This window comes from Xenopus tropicalis, chromosome 6 (assembly GCF_000004195.4).
Source record: "Xenopus tropicalis strain Nigerian chromosome 6, UCB_Xtro_10.0, whole genome shotgun sequence".
Lineage (NCBI taxonomy): Eukaryota > Metazoa > Chordata > Amphibia > Anura > Pipidae > Xenopus > Xenopus tropicalis.
This window is the reverse complement of record NC_030682.2, coordinates 69,966,835-69,986,745: the sequence shown is the minus strand read 5'-3', so window position 1 is coordinate 69,986,745 and position 19,911 is coordinate 69,966,835. Positions and strand designations below refer to the sequence as shown.

Sequence of the window (19,911 nt, the reverse complement as noted above, 5' to 3'; positions counted from 1 at the left end):
TAAGTTATTGCTCACTAACAGTTTATCAGAAGGCTTAATCATTGATCCTGCATATTTATTAATATTTGTCATTAATGTCAATTAATACAAATTATTAATATTAATAAAGGTTCACCCACTTTATTACAGTGCTCCGCAATGTCCTTCCAAGCTTTTGTTTTCCTTGATGTGGGTGTTTTTGTGGCATATTTGCCAATTACATTATGGAAAACTGGCACCAGCCCCTCAACCAGCGCTTCATTTTCAAATTCTGAAAATTTTAGTTGTCTCAGCCTCCCCTCCCGTGGTCTTTTCCTCTTCCCAGAGGTGGGGGGAACCTCCTCACTCTCTCCGCTGTCACTGGGCTCCTGGGGCTGGTACACTGTACCCTCAGAATGTACTGGGCTGCCTTGCCAAAGGGGCACCTGTTCTTCTTCAGTGCCAGAGCTGGCTGACACCTCAGGCAAATTTGCTCTCCTCCTGGTGAAGCTTTTTTTAGTAGCCATAATAATTTACCAAAATTATTAGTTTTTAGGCAAATCTGGAAAACTTGCACTTCTGTGCTCTCCCAGGGCAAATGTGCAAAATGGCGGCAGTTTTATGCTGTCGCGTGCGCTAATTAGCGCGCTTGCGTCACTTACCGCTGTGGGCGTGCGTTTGTTAGCGCACATGCGTAACATACCGTTGTGGGCGTGCAATAATTAGCGTGCGGGCGCTACTTACCGCATGCGAAAAGTAGCGCACACGTTATTTAGTGCACACGTTATTTAGCGCGACTAAAATATTGCACGTAAAATAGCGCGAGTATGCTTATAGTGAATCGTGCGCAAAGTCGCCAAAATTTTGAAGCGGTAACATTTTTAGCGCACGTTTTATCGCACTTTCGTGAATCGGGCCCTATGTGGCTTAATTTGGAGGTAAAGAAGTTAATAGTGAAAAAAAGCAAAGCATTTAAGAATTTTAAGTATATATATATATATATATATATATATAACTCCGATTAGAAGAAAGGAAGTTCTGTTTAAATATTTGGAAAGGATTTTTTAGCGCAAGAGCTGTGAAGTTGTGGAATTCCCTCCCCAAATCAGTCATACTGGCTGATACATTAGTTAGCTTCGAGAAGGGGTTGGATGGCTTTTTAGCAAGTGAGGAAATACAGGGTTATGGGAGATAGTTCTTGGTATAAGTTCCAGGGACAAGATCCAGGGACGGGTCCACTTGCCATCTTGGAGTCAGGAAAGCATGGATGGGTGTATGTCTTTTTGATGTTACTATGTAAATGAAACTGTATACCAATATATCAGACACCTGGATACTCTCCTTCTCTTGAATTACAATGGGTTGGATCCCCTCTCGATCAAGAAGGTAAAAGGCAATGTTATAGCAATCTGTTGGTAACAGAGTCATTACAATAAGGGACCTTTTATGTTTAGTATGGTTGGACCTAGAGCATACATTGATTTTTTATTTCTTTTTCTTTCCTTGCCTTGTCCCAATCCTTCCCAACCCCTTTCTTTTTGTATGTTGCAAAATAACAAGTACATCAATTTACTGTCAATTTTGAAATGATAAACACAATTAAAAATGAAAAAAACACAGATGCTAAAAATTATATTGTACTTTCCCAGTATAAATACTAAAGTCAACAAAAGAATGTACTAAAAAGCTATAATATAGTAAAAACAAAAATCCATTTGACAGCATAAGACAGTATATCAAGAAAACATTTTATTTAAGATATTTTGACATTAGAACTAATAAACCAAAGTGGAGCAGATGAGCTAGATTGGACAATGTACTGTACATTACTTTCACATAGGTACTCGAATATATTTTCATAGTTGTAAATTCTTTTGTTCAGGACCCTCCTCACTTCTAAATACAAAATTTTGTATTTATCTTGACATATATCATATATCTTGACAGAAACAATGTTTTTATCAAACCATTTAAGTACTTTTATTTATATGCAAAGATATTTATTTGCGCTTGAAGGATAGCTAAACTACTACACAAAGTTTTAAACCAGTAGAACCTGCCAAACAGGTCCTCCTGCTCCCCGCTCTTCTCCAACCACCTCCTGACTACACATCTGCACAGCAGAGTTGGAGGCCAGCATCTTTGGTTACATCATGACTGGTGTCTTACTGACAGTGTCTGCCATGGAGGAGAATGAGCAGTAGATGCCAAGTTATTGGCTACCACAGCCAGGGAGACAAACAATGGATGTTATACAGCAAAAGAAGTTGGGTGCCAACCAACCCAGCTACATAATTCTGCAGTTACAGAGCTGTTTGGTGGCCCCTGAACTTTTATGTGTGGCCAGCATGCATAAATCAGCTATTGGTTTAACACAGAGAGTCAGGGGGTACCCTTTAGGGTAGTGATCCCCACGCAGTGGCTTATGAGAAACATGTTGCTCCCCAACCATTTGGATGTTGCTCTCAGTGGCCTTAAAGAGGTGCTTGTTTTTTAATTCTGGGCTTGGTATCACTTTTTGTTTGTATAAAAACCAGGTGTTTTGCTAAACAGAGCCTTCTATAGGCTGCCAGTCAACAAAGGAGCTACCAAATAGCCAATCACAACCCTTATTTGGCATCCCGAGGAACTTTTAAAATGCTTGTGTTGCTCCCCAAGTCTTTTTACATTTAAATGTGGCTTACAGGTCAAAAAGGTTGGGGATCCCTGCCTTACGGTAACAGCAGTCAGGGAGATTTATCACCAAGAAATCTTCTGAAAATACCTTTGTACTGTAGTCAACAGAAATCGGAGGTGATAAAACTCTTCCTTAGCAGTGTCAAGTCCTGTTGAGTGCAACACAGTATTGTCTACAAGATATTTTCAGAAGATGCCTATTTCCCCAGTAGCGCCAAAACTCCATTGCAAGCAAGCACCCTTGAGCAGATAAGTACATACATTCTTTCCTTATTAATTTGTAATGGCTTGTTGTTTGCTTGGGATGAGGTAGTTACAGGAACTACACCAAAAAGCACACCAAAATATTATCAACAGATGTTTACATTCTACCAGGTTTTAAGGAGGAGTCAGCTCTTACTACATATACAAATTCATACATAATAAGAAAGCTGGATTTTGTACAAACAATAAGCTCTTCCCTCATACATTGTTTAAAATAATATAATTCCAATATAATCTTTTTATATACATTTTTCCTTTATCAAGAAAAAAAATGCAACAGTAAAAAAGAGACATGATGACATACATTTTGTTATAAAAGATGTGTAAATATTAAAGAGCATTTTGAAAAAAATATTTAAAAGTGTTTTACTGTATATACTCGAGTATAAGCCTAGTTTTTCAGCACCCAAAATGTGCTGAAAAAAGTCACCCTCGGCTTATACTCGAGTCGGGTGTCATGGGTCCCTCTAGACTAGCACCCTCTCTCCTTTGTGTGCAAATTAGGCCACCTGCAACCAGACCCTCCAGTGCCCTGGCCTAGGCTCCCACTAGCAATACTTATTTCCCCTTACATCCCTCCGGGACTGGGTCTGCTGCCAGTTTGCCAATGTGCAATGAGCGTGGGGTAGTACTCTTATTGTTTTTGTTGACCCTCTTCTCCGCTTACAGAGCTAGTTTACTGTTTTTCTTTGAAATAAATATTGAAAAACATATACCCCACTGATGCCTCAATTAATGTAATTTTATTGGTATTTATTTTGATATTAAAACTTAGCAGTAGCTGCTGCATTTCCCACCCTAGGCTTATACTCGAGTCAATAAGTTTTTAAAGTTTTCTTAGGTAAAATTAGGTACCTCGGCTTATATTCGGATCGGCTTATACTCAAATATATACGGTATATGGAAAACAAATCTATAGGTTCTAAAAAATAAAGATGATCTGAAAATTTTGAAAGCTTGAAGGAAATATGATAGCTGGATATAGTCTATAGAAAAGCATTTACATTCCAAATGCATGTTAACGTAACAGTTTTAAGGTTAAAAGAACATATACATGTAAATAAATAGTACCTTATCTAACAGAATCTTTAGAATATATAGTAGGCTATTTTTGTGTTCTGCCAAACAGAAAATGTATCTATTGGGCATTCATGTCAAATGAATATTTCAGAACTCTAACTTCAATCCCCTTTGTGATATGATGTCAATGGATTGGTGAAGGCAAACCACAACCACCTCAGATAAGTGACTTGGTTTGAGAGTGTTGTTACTTTGAAAAAACTGAATCTTCACATAAAAAGTTGATATTTTGTCCTTCTAGTGTGTATAATTTTGTTACTTAGTTTTAGAATGGAAGTACTTTGTCTTCTTTGTCAAGAAAGCTGGTATTTAGGTTTTAAGAAAGTAGAGGACACTGTGATGTAAGAAAATTTCTCGGCTGGATCATACCATTTTGTCTTTCCCTAAAAAAAAAAAAACATACATTAAAATACTCCTTTCAAAATGTAGAGTGAAAAAACAAAGGCATTCTTTAACTTTATCATTATGTTGTAATTTGCATAGTACCTTACTACAAAGTAATTTCTTTTTATAACTTCTTTTTATTGCACAGGTATATCAATAAAACATTGCTGTTGTACTACTACAGTTCACAGTTGTGTTGTAGTTTTGCATTGTTAATATTCTTCTTTTAACAGTTATTTGTACTCTTTTTCTAGGGGGGGAAAAAAAAAAAAAGGAAAGGAATGCCGTAGAATCTACCATCCGAAATCTAGGTGAGAAAGGTAAGGAAAGTGGGAGGGTGGTGAGGTAGGAGAGAGGGGAACAAAGGAAAAGTAAACATTTAACTCTTTAAACTATAATGCTGCAAGATTCTTACAATTTCTATATCGACACCAGGTTTGTCACTTTTGTTAATTGGTATTGGAAGTTTAGTATCACTGTTCTGTCAAAAGGGGAAATACACAAGGGGAAAAACCATGTTGGGAAAGGCCTCATCTATGTTCTAGCCTACTGATATGGAACTACCGCCAGGTGCTTCTTGGTTATTATTTTTGTCTTGATATATAGTCCATGGACCCCAGGTCATTTCAAATTGGTCTAGCTTGTTTTCTTTTCTAGCTGCCATTTTTTTCCATTGCTGCTCTCATGTTAAGTCCTTGAATGATTTGGTTTATGTTGAGAGGGCCCCCAGTTTTCCAATGTTTTGCTATGTGAATTGTGGTTGAATTGAATATATGGAATAATAATTTTCTCCATGGGTGTGAAATCCGTTCTGGTAGATGTAGGATTAGGGCCACTTCTGGTTTTTTTTTGGTAGTGGTTTTTGCAGGTCTGATGTTATTAATTTGAACACCAGTCTCCATAATTCTGCTACAGGTGGGCAATGCCACCACATGTGCAGTAAGGTGCCTGGGTGACTACAAAGTAATTTCTGATCACCATTACTTTATCATGCCATTTTTTACAGTAGCTAAGACTACTAACTCTGAAGCAAGTGGCATAAGGCTACTAGGTTTACTCAGTGTGAAACTTATACTGCAGATATTGATCTATTGAGAGCAGCAACAGCACCCTGGTTGCTAATAGTGTAAGAGGACATTGCATAAAATAAAGTGTACAGAACTTTCAATAGAATCACTGGTTGTAGCCAAGCTAATCATGCATTTGGCTACCTGGTAAAAAAGGAGTACTGTGGTACTTGCTATTTCTTAAGCTAAACAAGAGCATTCAAACTATGTTTAGCCCTTGTGAGTCAGATTTATATACAGTGCCCTGTTTTCCCCCTTTGTGGCTGTTTTTTTAGAAGCAGAGGATTATTTGAGCTCTGGTAATCTAATTCCAAGGACCAAACATGGAGAAGCTTCAGTTTCCCTGTATGTTATGTGAAGCTCAAAAAATAAAAATAAACAGATTTTTTTTCTTGATTAAAAAATAAATAAAAAGCATATTCAGCACAAGTCAGATTTAATGAATGCATGTATTCTGCCTCATTAAATAGCATTAAGACACAAAGTAGCAAGTACATGACAAGTATTTAAATGGTTATACACTTTTTAGGAGGGACAGAGAGATTAAAAAGGGTGGAGGGGTTTGTCTTTACGTAAAGTCAGACTTAAAGCCATGTAATAAAGACATTACCAATGAAAACGTCGAATCTCTTTGGGTAGAAATTTCAGTAAGGCTGAAGGTCACAATAAACCACCCCGTATAGATGAGGGGGATGAGGCCCAGCTATTGTTGCAAATGGAGGAGGCTTCAAAACTGGGTCAAGTTGTTGTTATGGGGGACTTTAATTATCCGGACATTGACTGGAGTAATGGGGTGGCTAAGTCAGAAAAAGCTAGTAGGTTTGTAAATATGCTAAATGACAACTTTTTATTTCAGGCAGTTCAAGAACCCACTAGGAATGACGCTATTTTGGACCTGGTGATTTCTAATAATAATGAACTTATCTCTAACATTTGTGTGGGTGAGCCAGTATAAGGGCATCTCTGCAATGTGTCAACTGGGAAAGGCTTTTCATGGGGTTAGACACAGAAGGAAAATGGAACATCTTTAAAACATTGCTTTGTAGGTATACACAACAGTATATCCCCCTAGTAAGCAAGGAGAGGCATCGCAAAGCGAAACCTTTATGGCTGAATAAAAGAGTTATTGTCGAGGTTGGTAAGAAAAAACGTGCTTTTAGGGCATTCAAGTTAGCTGGGACAGCGGAAACTTTCATCAGGTACAAGGAAGCAAATAAAGCATGCAAAAAAGCTATCAGGCAAGCTAAAATAGAGATGGAAAGGGATATTGCAGCTAGGAGTAAAAAGAATCCAAAATTATTTTTTAATTATGTGAATAGTAAAAAAATGAAGCAAGAAGGGGTGGGAACTTTATTATCACGGGGGGGTACGTTGGTTGATGAAAACGGGGAAAAAGCTGAAATTTTGAACTCTTATTTTTCATCTGTCTATACATCTGAGGAGCCAGATAATGAAGGCTTCCCTTGTAATATGCCCAGTTCTAGTAATTTAGCTACTGACGCATGGGTCACTCGGGAGGAAATTCAAAAGAGACTTGAACATGTAAAGGTAAACAAAGGTCCAGGGCCGGATGGGATTCATCCCAGGGTATTAAATGAGCTGAGCGCTGTGATTGCCAAACCTCTTCACTTAATTTTTCAGGATTCATTGAGGTCTGGCATGGTGCCAAGAGACTGGCGGATTGCTAATGTGGTGCCGTTATTTAAAAAGGGATCCCGTTCTCAGCCTGAAAACTATAGGCCTGTTAGTCTGACATCAGTAGTAGGAAAACTTTTGGAAGGGGTAATAAGGGATAGGGTACTTGAATACATTGCAGTTCACAATACTATTAGTTTGTGCCAGCATGGTTTTATGCGTAACAGATCTTGCCAGACTAATTTAGTTGCCTTTTATGAGGAGGTGAGTAGGAACCTTGATGCTGGAATGGCAGTTGATGTCATCTACTTGGACTTTGCTAAAGCGTTTGATACAGTACCTCACAGAAGGTTAATGATCAAATTAAGGAATATTGGCCTAGAACATAATATTTGTAATTGGATAGAGAACTGGCTGAAGGATAGAGTACAAAGAGTGGTTGTAAATGGAACATTTTCTAATTGGACCAGTGTGGTTAGTGGAGTACCGCAGGGGTCAGTCCTTGGGCCTTTGCTGTTTAACTTGTTTATTAATGACCTGGAGGTGGGCATAGACAGTACTGTTTCTATTTTTGCTGATGACACTAAATTGTGCAAAACTATAAGTTCCATGCAGGATGCTGCCGCTTTGCAGAGCGATTTGACAAAATTAGATAACTGGGCAGCAAACTGGAAAATGAGGTTCAATGTTGATAAGTGCAAAGTTATGCACTTTGGTAGAAATAATATAAACGCAAACTATCTTCTGAATGGTAGTGTGTTGGGGGCATCCTTAATGGAGAAGGATCTAGGGGTTTTTGTTGATAACAAGTTGTCTAATGCCAGGCAGTGTCATTCTGTGGCTACTAAAGCAAATAAAGTGCTGTCTTGTATAAAAAAGGGCATTGACTCAAGGGATGAGAACATAATTTTGCCCCTTTATAGGTCCCTGGTAAGGCCTCACCTTGAGTATGCAGTGCAGTTTTGGGCTCCAGTCCTTAAGAAGGATATTAATGAGCTGGAGAGAGTACAGAGACGTGCAACTAAACTGGTTAAGGGGATGGAAGATTTAAACTATGAGGTGAGACTGTCGAGGTTGGGGTTGTTTTCTCTGGAAAAGAGGCGCTTGCGAGGGGACATGATTACTCTGTACAAGTACATTAGAGGGGATTATAGGCAGTTGGGGGATGTTCTTTTTTCCCATAAAAACAATCAACGCACCAGAGGTCACCCCTTTAGATTAGAGGAAAGGAGTTTCCATTTGAAGCAGCGTAGGTGGTTTTTCACGGTGAGGGCAGTGAGGTTATGGAATGCCCTTCCTAGTGAGGTGGTAATGGCAGATTCTGTTAATGCCTTTAAGAGGGGCCTGGATGAGTTCTTGATCAATCAGAATATCCAAGGCTATTGTGATACTAATATCTACAGTTAGTACTAGTGGTTGTATTTATAGTTTATGTATGTGAGTGTATAGATTGGTAGGTGTGGGTTAGGTGTGCTGGGTTTACTTGGATGGGTTGAACTTGATGGACACAGGTCTTTTTTCAACCCTATGTAACTATGTAACTATGTAACTATGTACTAGAATACAGTTAGCATTTCTTTCCTAATTACTGGACTGTAACAGGTAATAATTTGAATATAATTAACACAATTTCTAATGCTCATCTTCTGTTGCCTCTCAATGCCATTATCAGTTAGGAAATAATATTTGCCATCTTCCCAAAAATATGCAATAACATGTATGTTACCTCAGAAAAGGGGTCCCCAACCTTTCTTACTCATGAGCCACAGTCAAATATAAAAAGACATGGAGAGCAACACAAGCACCATAAAAGTTAATGGAGGTACCAAATAAGGACTAAGATTGGCTATTAGGTAGTCCCTATGCAATCACTGCCTTAGAGACATGAAAAGTATTTCAGCACAATTTAATTTATGTTCAGAACATTTAGCTGCAACTACTCAAAAAAAAAAAAATACAATGGAACCTTCTGCACTGATTATTTAACAATCAGGGGTGCTGCTACCATGAGGCGAGTTGAGAAACACGCCTCTGGCGGCAGCTCCCCCAAAATTCCAGGGGTGGCAAAAAGCCAAAATTTTAAAAAGGAAATTTGGCTCTGCTAGTGTAGAGAACGCAATTGCAATGCACTAGCGATGCAGCCCCCCCTGGACCCCCTCTAGCGCTGTACAGGTATAGTTGGGGGGCGGCTCAGGGGCAAAAATGCCCCTATTGACAATTTCATATAGCCTTTAGGGAAGGAAATATAGAGGTGATAAAAATCCATGAATATATATTTTAGGTCAGGGCCATAAAGTTGACTAAATAATGACAACTCTGTCCAATTTAGCAGGCTTTAGTAAGGAACAAGCAACATCCAATCAGCGTTTTTGCAACCAGAGACAGATATTTGGGCAAGAGAACCCAAAGATATCATTGCTGCCAAACCACCATACATCAACACAAAAACCTCCACAACAAATTACTACATGTACATCCAACACTTGGAATCTTACCAGCCCTAAACCACAGTTTACGAGCTATAGGAAATCTATGTAAAAGATAATGAGCAAAAAGTATTTGCTTCAACTCAAGGAGACCACTTACATGTTGGGCACTTAAGTGGTTATATGTTTCTGTAATTGTATCTATTTCTACAATTGCTAAAAGAAATCTATTAAATGCATGCAAAAACTGTTTTACAGTCTTGACAAATGTTTTGATATAGGGGTATGTTAGTAAACTTAAAAACTGTCAAACTAATTTCTTGTTGTTCAAAATACTGACCGTCACTACATAATACAATAACTTTTAAATTGTCTGTTCAAAGAAAGGCATAGAACCTGTAAAAAAATTATAACACCAGTTCAGAGAAAATAACAAAATTGCATTTAATGCATTTAATTATTGAAGAAGTTCTTGCACTGCAAAGAAATAATAATGCTTTGCTTTTTTTAAAGAAAACAGTTACAAGAGATTGCCTAATGCTGTTTTTGGTTGTCAGAATTGTTTAGCTTTACAAAAGGATAAACATAAGTAAATCCAGGAACAAACAAACCAACGTGCCCCACTTTAAAAATATAAAAATACAATTCTACGTTTTGATGTATACATTTTCAAAAGATGCTTGAGTATCTCATTTCACTATTTTGGCAATCTGTATTATAAACGGGTTTAAACTAAAATTACATTGCCAGTGGTGATTGCATGCTATAGATATTATTTAAAGCAAGTTAGTTAAAAAAAAAAAAGATCTTGAAAAAAAGGTCCCAAGATGTGACCGAAACGTTGATTTTGCACATTAAAGAATTTTTTTGATATTTTTCTGCAAATCCTGTGAGTGCCGAGTCCTTTGTTTATTTACATGGTGACTACCTTACCCAGCACCCAGGCAGCTTTTGTTTTGGTGGTGTGTGCCCTCTCCTTATTATGTTATATTATATATATATATATATATATATAGTTCTCCTTGACGGCACTCACCACTCCCAGATTACACGCCGGGTGCTCACCAAAATGTATTCATATCCTGCCCACTGAAAGCACTCACGGCTCCATATGTTTCAAAAAAGTCAAAATGTTTTATTGCTCCACACTCACATGGACGCGTTTCGGTCCACTACGGGCTGTCGTCAGGATGATTTCACAGAAGTGTACACGGTGTTCTAATAGTGAGCACAACCAATCACTCTACACAATCAATTAAATATACTAATGTGTCCAAGTGTATTCCCTCCTAATTAAAGGGTAACAAAGCTCATTTTCAAATGCACATATCTATATAATAAATAGTAATAAAAAAGTGCTAAAAAATTTTTTAAAAACAGCAGAAATACAGGCTATGGAAATGTTGGAACGTTTTTTTGGAATGTGGATATACTGCTAATTTCCTGAAGTTGGAACTGGACAAAGCTCACAAAATATCTCTACAGGAGCAAACTAGAGAATCTAAAGATGCAACTGAATCTAAAGATGCAACTAACCCTGAGAGGATGGTTTTTGTTACGGAATATACACCAAAGTGACAAAGTGAAAAAAACACTGGCCGATTTTACAACTTGACTCTGGTTTACCCTTTACAAATGTTCCACCACCTATTTGTGCCTATCGTCGAGGTTGATCTTTGCGAGATATGCTGATGATCTATCTAAACAAAAAGTGAATACCTGGTTAAATACCCAGAAAGCAAAGCAGGTTGCTTTCGGTGCGGGGGATGTAAAACATGTGGATGTCTATTAACTGGTAATACTTTCCCACATCCGCATCATGGAAAGAGATTTCAGATACTTTATAGACTTACTTGTACATCTGATCATGTGATCTATTGTATCACTTGTCCATGTGGATTATGCTATATTGGGAAATGTATCACGTCATTCAGATTAAGAATGAACAATCGCAGATCGGCCCTAGCCACTGGCAAGGCTGACACTCCCCTGGCACGACATTTTATGCTATTTAAACACTCTTTTTCTACTTTGCGAGCTATGCTGATTGATCATGTACCACCGCTGACAAGAGGTGTCTTGATCGAGCCAAGAAATTGTTACAGAAAGAGGCAAGATGGATACATATGTTGGGCACCATGGAGATGCATTCTCTATCTTGTTTCTTATAAATCTAAATAAGCTCCCCTTGAATTTGGTTGTTGTAAACATATGTGGCCATGTGAAGAATGTAGATAATTATGTTTGGTTGGGGCTAAATCCAATGTTAACAGGGGTAAAAATATTGATACAAAAACATGATATGGTCATGAACTAATGGGGATATGAATTTGGTTTTCTATAATCATGGTTTAGGACAAGAATAGATATTAAGCTAATTAAAAATTTTGGATTGTATAATAACTCTTTATGTAATGGAGAATCTTAACTCCTCTCCCTTAGGGAACTGACTTTTGGTTCTTGTTTGGAAGTTCTTGCTTTAAACAATGAGCCCTTTAAAATAATTTAAAGTAAGATAAAAGAATTAACCCTTTTTGGAAAATATTGGGATAACTAATTTTTTAGATTTTGTTATGGAATTTTAATCACAATTAATCATCATGATATATTCACTTTTTTTAAAAAAAATGTAGCACTTTTTTATTACTATTTATTATATAGATATGTGCATTTGAAAATGAGCTTTGTTACCCTTTAATTAGGAGGGAATACACTTGGACACATTAGTATATTTAATTGATTGTGTAGAGTGATTGGTTGTGCTCACTATTAGAACACCGTGTACACTTCTGTGAAATCATCCTGACGACGGCCCCCAGTGGACCAATAAAATATTTTGACTTTTTTGAAACATATGGAGCCGTGAGTGCTTTCAATGGGCAGGATATATATATATATTTGCTTGTAAACAGGCACTCACGTCAAAGATAGAATAGCGATGCCTGGGTGCAGTCCCAATGGATTTAGGAATAATAGCAAGTGAAGATGTCCCGCACTCACAGGTCTTAGGTGAAATAAAGGTGTTTATTCAATCCACATCTAAAGTTTCGGCTGCCTCCGCAGCCTTTCTCAAAGACAAAGGCTGCGGAGGCAGCCGAAACTTTAGATGCGGATTGAATAAACACCTTTATTTCACCTAAGACCTGTGAGTGCGGGACATCTTCACTTGCTATATATATATATATATATATAAATAAAGTAATAATCATCTGTGGCCGGCACTCCCTTCAATACTTTGTCAAAAATTTATTGAAAACATATTTTTAAAACCGACGTTTCGGCCCTCATTAGGACCGAAACGTCGGTTTTAAACAATATGTTTTCAATAAATTTTTGATAAAGTATTAAAGGGAATGCCGGCCATGGATGATTATTACTTTTTGCATACTCATATTTTGGCTGTGCACCCCGCAGGATATTGAGCCTTGGAGTGCTGACACTATTTGGATTGATATATATATATATATATATATATATATATATATATATATATATATACACTAAGGGGTTTGTTGATCATTAAAGTAACTTTTAGTATGATTGCTACTCTTAGACAATTCACAACTTTTCATTTTGTTTTTTGTGTTTTTTTTTTTTATTATTTTGTTTTTTGTTCAGCTCTCCAATTTGAAATTTGAGCAGATATCTGGTTGCTAGGGTCATATTTACTCTTGCAACTAGGCAGTGGTTTTGAATAAGAGATTGAAATATTAATAAGATAGGGACTAAATAGAAACAAAAAGAATGAAAAGTAGCAATAAAAATAAAATTGAAGAGTTGCTACGAATAGGACACTTTATAACTAATTAAAAAGGTAAGTCATCCGTTTAAAAACAAAAGTAGCTATCAAAATAAAGGGTGAATGCTGTCTTTAAAACTCTTCATTGGGAGAAATGACTTATTTGACATCTCAAAATGATGTAGCCTATGAAGGATCAGTGAACTATAAGATTACTGATATTTGAAATCATTAAGAATTAATCCAAATATAAGTATTGGCTAATTTTTTGCTCCATCTCATCATTAATAAGAATAGTTCTCTACTAACTGTTAAGGTTCTGATTATAGGACATATCATGACAGGTCATGTCAGACAAATAATAATTGCTTTTTATGATGAAGTTAGTAAGAAGCTGGACAGTCGGGTTGCAGTATATTTGATATATTTGGATTTTGCCAAAGCATTTGATATCATGCCCCACAATCAACTGCTTTTTAAACTAAGGTCTGTTGGTCTTAGTGAAGTTGTTTGCACATGATAGGAAACTGGTTACAGGATTGGGTGCAGAGGGTGGTTGTTAACGATACATTTTCTACTTAGAGAAAAGTTCTTAGTGGGGTCCCGCAGGGTTCTGCATTGTGTCCAGTCTTATTTAACTTGCTTATTAATGACTTTTGGTAGTGTATTGTAAGTAATGTATCAGTGTTTGCAGATGGCACAAAACTCTGCAGCCCAGACAATTCTATCCAGTATGCAGCATCCATGCAGCAGGATCTTGACAAACTAGCAATCTGGGCAGCTAGTGGCAGATGAGGTTTAGTGTAAGTTCATGCACCAGGGATGTAAAAATATGCAAGCCACTTATACCCTTAATGGGACTGCACTAGGCAAATCCATAATGGAGAAGGACCTTGGAGTCCTTGTAGATAATAAACTTGGCTGTAGCAAGCAATGCCAGACAGCAGCTGCAAGGGCAAACAAGGTTTTGAGCTGTATTAAAAAGGGCATAGATTGATGTGGGGGGGGGTTCCACTTTACAGAGCGCTGGTGAGGTTACATCTAGAATATCTAGAAATGGGACATTATTGAATTAGAGGTACAGAGAATGGCAACTAAGCTGGTAAAGAGTATGGAAAGGCTCAGTTATGAAGAAAGACTGGCCAAGTTGGTTCTGTTTACACTGGATAAGAGGCGCTTATGAGGTGATATGATAACTAAGTAGAAATATATAAAGGGATCATAATAATCTCTCAAATGCTCTATTTACCAATAGGTTCCTTTAACTAACACAAGCCCACCCATTCCGGTTAGAAGAAAGGACCACACCACCTGAAAACTATTGCTCTGTGAGGCTATAATTTTACTGTTATTGCTGTTATTGTATAGCTTGTTTTTTATTCAGGTCTTTTTTTTTATTCAAACAACTCCCTGATTGCTAAGGTAATTTTGACCCTAGCAACCAGATAGCTGCTGAACAAAAATTGAAATTAAAAAACTACAGTAATAAAAAATGAAGACCAATTGCAAGTTGTCTCAGTATATTAATCTCTACATCATTTTAAAAGTTAACTCAAAGGTGAACATCCCCTTTAAACTGCCATAATTATAATTGTTTGGATTATTTGAACAGATGCAGAACAGAACAGTATTCTGTCTGAATACCCAGTTGTTTAACTTTAAATGAGGCTTTAATTCTAGGCATTCAATATATACAAAAGTGTGCAAACTAAGCATATAAATATTTTTTTATATTTTAAAGTATTGTTTCCAAAGTTATTATGGCTCCTTATATACCTACTGTACTTACGCTTCTGACTGAAGAACACTGAGCACATCCTCTATTTGCATGTTTGAAATATCTCCATCAATATGAGCTAGATACTTGTAAATGTAAGTAAATGTATCGAATGAAATGCGTGCAGCACCACCTTCTGGATCTTCGGTAAGGATTTCACAAGCATACTTCAGAGCAGAAGATATACTCTGCAGACAACGAAAAAGGAGAAATGTATTAATCTATCCATCATTGACAGTGTGTGTGTGTGGGATTTGCAGCACAATGGTGGAATAAAAACAGAATTGCTATTCACAAGAAATGGAGTGCTGGTCCTTTTTCTTTCATGCACCCAAAACTGGAAAGAGCACTGTGAGCGGACTTCACTTTGAAAAAAATATATATATATATATCACACATACTGAGAGAGAAAATGATGAAAAAGGATGCACACATACCCAGACTGGTGTATTAAAATATGATATTTAGTAGATTTATTGTAGACTATGTACTACCAACGTTTCAGGAGCCTTGGCCCTTGCCTTTGTCAGTAATATAATACCATTTAGTGTATAAACCAAAATGCATAACCTTATATGTAAATGTTGAACCTCATTTGGCAAATATCCTCCATGGTACTTACAGTTTTGCACAATTTAATATAATCTGCAAAAACAAACAGTACTTACAATGCCAACCTCATAGTCACCCTTGCAGTACTCCATTAACAACATGGGTCCAATAAGAAAATGTCCAGTTTACCACTTTATCTATCTTTCAGCCAGTTCTCAATCCAAGTACAAATATTACGATTTCTTAACTCATTTAGTAGCATTCTGTGGGGTACAATACTAAAAGTTCTAGCAAAAAATAAGTAGATCACATCCACTGCCAGACCAATGTCTAGGTTTCTGTTTGTTTGTGTAGCAAGATCTATTGTCCATAAAACCATGCCGGTACAAACTCATAGTATCTTTAATGTATCCAATTATCATAGCTCTTATATTCAATCCCAAAAGCTCTCTTACCACTGATGTCAAACTGACAAGCCTATAGTTTTATACAGACTGACAGGTTACTGTTTGCCCTGTATCATTAATGTATTTGAAGCTAGCAATATATAACCATTTAATTCATATTTTCAAATACCAAAAACCAAACTGGCATGTATATTAATTATAAATAAACATAAATCATAAATCAACATAAAACCCTGCACTGTGATAAGGTTCTCAAATAAGTGAAAAACCGGTCATTAGGAATTAGGTTAGGAATTTGTTTAGCATGGTGCCCTGGCTGTGCTTTAAAACCAAGTGGATGAGGTCCAGCTTACAGGATATTCAATGTATATGGAAAATGTTAGGAATGATAAGGAGATTTTCACTTACCTTTTTATCGTAAATGTTAGTACACACGGGCAGTATTGCCCCTCCCAGCCAGGAGGTAGGGCCTATACCAAAGCCAATCAAAATTAGTCCTTCCCACCTTACTTCCTCCTTACCACTGTTATACATTTGCCAAGCTGTATAAAAAACAAATAATTGGGATGGGAAACCCTGTACTGACATGTCAGGACTAGAAGAAATGGAATTTACAATATAAAAGGTAAGTGAAACTCTCCTTTTCTTCTACATCCATTCCATGTCAGTACACATGGAATCAACCAATGCTAAAAAATAAAAACAAGCATCACAATAAAAACTGACCATCCCCTGCTACAAGGGTCCCCCTCACATACCAGAGGAATTTTCACACTATCATTGCCAAAACATCCAACCCCAGTTGAGGAGGATCCTTTGCCAACAAGAAGAAAACTGTCAAGATACAGTCGCCCACTAGCAGCCACAATCAAAACTCTGGAACTGCCATCTCACTAGTGTTACCACCCTAGCAACCACCAACAGGCCAGTTATCCACCCACAAGCATCCTAGCCCCAAAGCACACTGGTTGCAACTTACTAGCATTGACAGCAGTCAAACCTCAACAACAACCAGAAATGCAAAAGCAACATAGGGGCCCAAGCCTGCTACAGAGTATGCCAGGCTGGAAATCAACCTCCTACCACACACTAAACTACTGAGGCTACCGAACTAGCAAGTTGCTGGTGCCAGGTTCAGGAACTGTACAAACAACCTGCTGATGGTAAGTTAGCTATAGCTATTAGCGAGATATGTGCTATGCCCAATAACTCAACGAAGGATCAAATCTAGGCATTGAAAGAGTTACAGGAGAATAAATCACTAGTCATTAAGCCTGCTGACAAGTGGAGAGCGCTTGTAGTGATGGTTAAGGTGGCGTATATAGATGAAATTATATGATAACTATCAGATCGGGATACGTATAAACCATTATATGTCATTCCCCTTTTAAGTATTAAACATAAGGTAGAGGATTTAACAATAAGGCATTTTACCTGAAGGTAATAGATGAGAAATTCGTGCAATATTTGTTAATTGAACATCCCATGATCCTGGTTTTTTATATTCTCCCAAAGATACACAAGAGACTGGAGTGCCCTTCGGGAAGCCCCATTGTCTCTTGTGTGGGGTCACCAATAACACCTTTTTCTGTTTTTATTGACAAAATTATTAATCCATATTTGGTTCAACAAGCATCGTATATCAAGGATACAGACATTTTTTTGTGAAACTGCAGGAGTTTGGGGAAGTAACATCAGATGTTTTTTTAGTCACCTTGGATGTGGATAGCCTCTACATGGCGGTCAGAAAAACCGTAATTAATTTTGCATAATAATTTTTTCCTTTTTCAGTTACAATATTTAATGCAAATTAGAGGAACCACCATGGGTTAAAAGTGGCCCCATCCTATGTTAACATCTTCATGAACATCTTTATCATTATTGTCTCCACTGGTACCGTTTCATCGATGACGTGTTCATGATTTGGACGGGGCCACATTGGTCCCTGGAGGAGTTCTTCGTACAGATTAATTCGGTGTTACCTTGTATCAAGTTAACAACACAAGTTAGTCAGACTTAAGTGTCTTTTTTGGATACCTTGGTTTATAAAGTGGGCAATATCCTTTCCACCTATCTATACATGAAAATCACAGATAAAAACACCTTATTAGATAATAAATTGTTTCTTTCAATACAGGTGATAAAAACATTGCTCAAATCAGTTTGGTAGGGTAAAACCTATAGTGGGGGAGGAAAGGATTTTAGACCAACTGTCACGAAAACGCCACTCCGAGACGCGCCTGACACCGGGACGGGGAACAAGGGGTTACACACAGTCACCTTTCACCCAGGTTAGACTACCATCAAGCACCCCCAAATAACTATTCGCTGCCACCATCTATCATTAACAGGCGATAGAAACCTGATTACATAAATGTATCACGCACAAACTTTCTTACTGCAGTTAGGGTTAGTTGTCACTAATTTAACAGCACACTAGCAGCCACAGGGTTAAAAGTACAGTCAAACCCACCCCCCTGCTAGCAGCCCACTAGTTAATTAGCATCTACACAGAATCTCTACCCAATACACATACACACACAACCCAACAGTTGATACACCTAGGCCTGAGCAGTCATACAAGGTACGTGGGAATTGATATAGAGCCAAAGGACTAAACTTATTTAATTTTACATTTAATATTACCAGGGTAAACAGTGCAGTTTTAAAAAGATGTTACAGAAGAGAAACATACATGCAAAACAGTCAATAAAATAAACGGGGATAAAAACACAGAGAAATCCTAAGTACGTTACCGAATATCCTGTGCCCTCTGAGGCAAGAGGTTGAAAGTCCTGAGCCCATCCCCCAACATTAGTTGCATAAGTTGAGGCCTCCAGAATGAGCTAAAGAATACCTGGGCATGCATGCTTTTATCCCCCGCTGGGCCCCTCCCTCATTACCGTATGCATGAGGAGGGAGTGCCCAGGAACTGGTCACATGACCCCTTTGGGTGGTCCCCACCCACCCTCTTTAGAGAGCTGTACTTTTCATGCCAGTTTCTTTTCATATAATATTGGTACTTGCCAGTACTCAATATTATTATGAAAGTAGGGAATTGTTTTAACCTATATGTGGGCGATCAAAATGATACCAAACATGAGGGGGGTCTCATGTCCCAGTCCCCCAGAACCCATTTCTCCTAACTGGCGGGTATAGGCCGCCCCTGTTTGGTATCATTGGGAAGCCTGGGGCCTCCTCATAAATCCTATGTGATTTATGAGGATGTGGACCTTAAAGCAGCGGAGATATGGATTCATTTCTATAATCCATATTTTCTGTATGCTGTCCCCCCTGCTGTTCCTAGGCCCACACTTTGCCTCTCTTTGATCAACAGATCAAAGACCCCAGCTTCCTGCCCCAACGGGCTGGTCCCGCATTGTCTGATGAAGTTGACACCTTCCTGTAGTCATGGGTTGCATATTTAATTAAGGGTCTCTGCGGGAGCCCGAAACCAGATGTTGATAGTGTATATTGGGTTAATTAGGGGTGTCTGGTGGACACAACGCAAATGCTGCCATTTTACCTTGTTACAATGCCCGGGCAATATGGCCTGGCATGACACCAACGTTTTAACAAGATGCAATTTAAATTTGAAAAGCGCAGGTATAAAAAAAAAAATTGTTACAACAACAAAGGTTTGAGATAGAACAGTCACAAAGAAAGGAAGGGAGAGTTAGGCAAAAAATGGTTTGTTTCCACTTTTAGTGCCGTTAGTCCCCAGGTGGCCAATATTATCCGCAAGCACTGTAAAGTGCTAAAGGAAGGGATTCCTAGTGTTAAGGTTTTTAAGTCTTTGCCTGTAATGTCTTATAAAAGAGGCAAAACGGTGGGATTGTGGCTTAAGTCAAGTCAGATCTGGGGAGAGCATAACCCACCCATTAAAATAAAGAAAGTGGAACAGGCGGTGGCTGCACATTTTGTGGAACAGGGCCATGGTGTAGAC

General features: G+C 37.9%; 1 protein-coding gene across 1 annotated transcript in view; it reads right to left on the bottom strand.

Moving 5' to 3' along the window:
- Positions 1-1,687: 1,687 nt before the first annotated feature.
- ropn1l (rhophilin associated tail protein 1-like) overlaps positions 1,688-19,911 on the bottom strand; it is a 35,280-nt gene continuing 17,056 nt past the window's right edge. The window contains 2 exon segments of the mRNA NM_001127968.1: positions 1,688-4,361; positions 15,019-15,194. Of these exon segments, the coding sequence (NP_001121440.1) occupies positions 4,295-4,361; positions 15,019-15,194 (243 nt within the window). The 3' untranslated portion in view covers positions 1,688-4,294.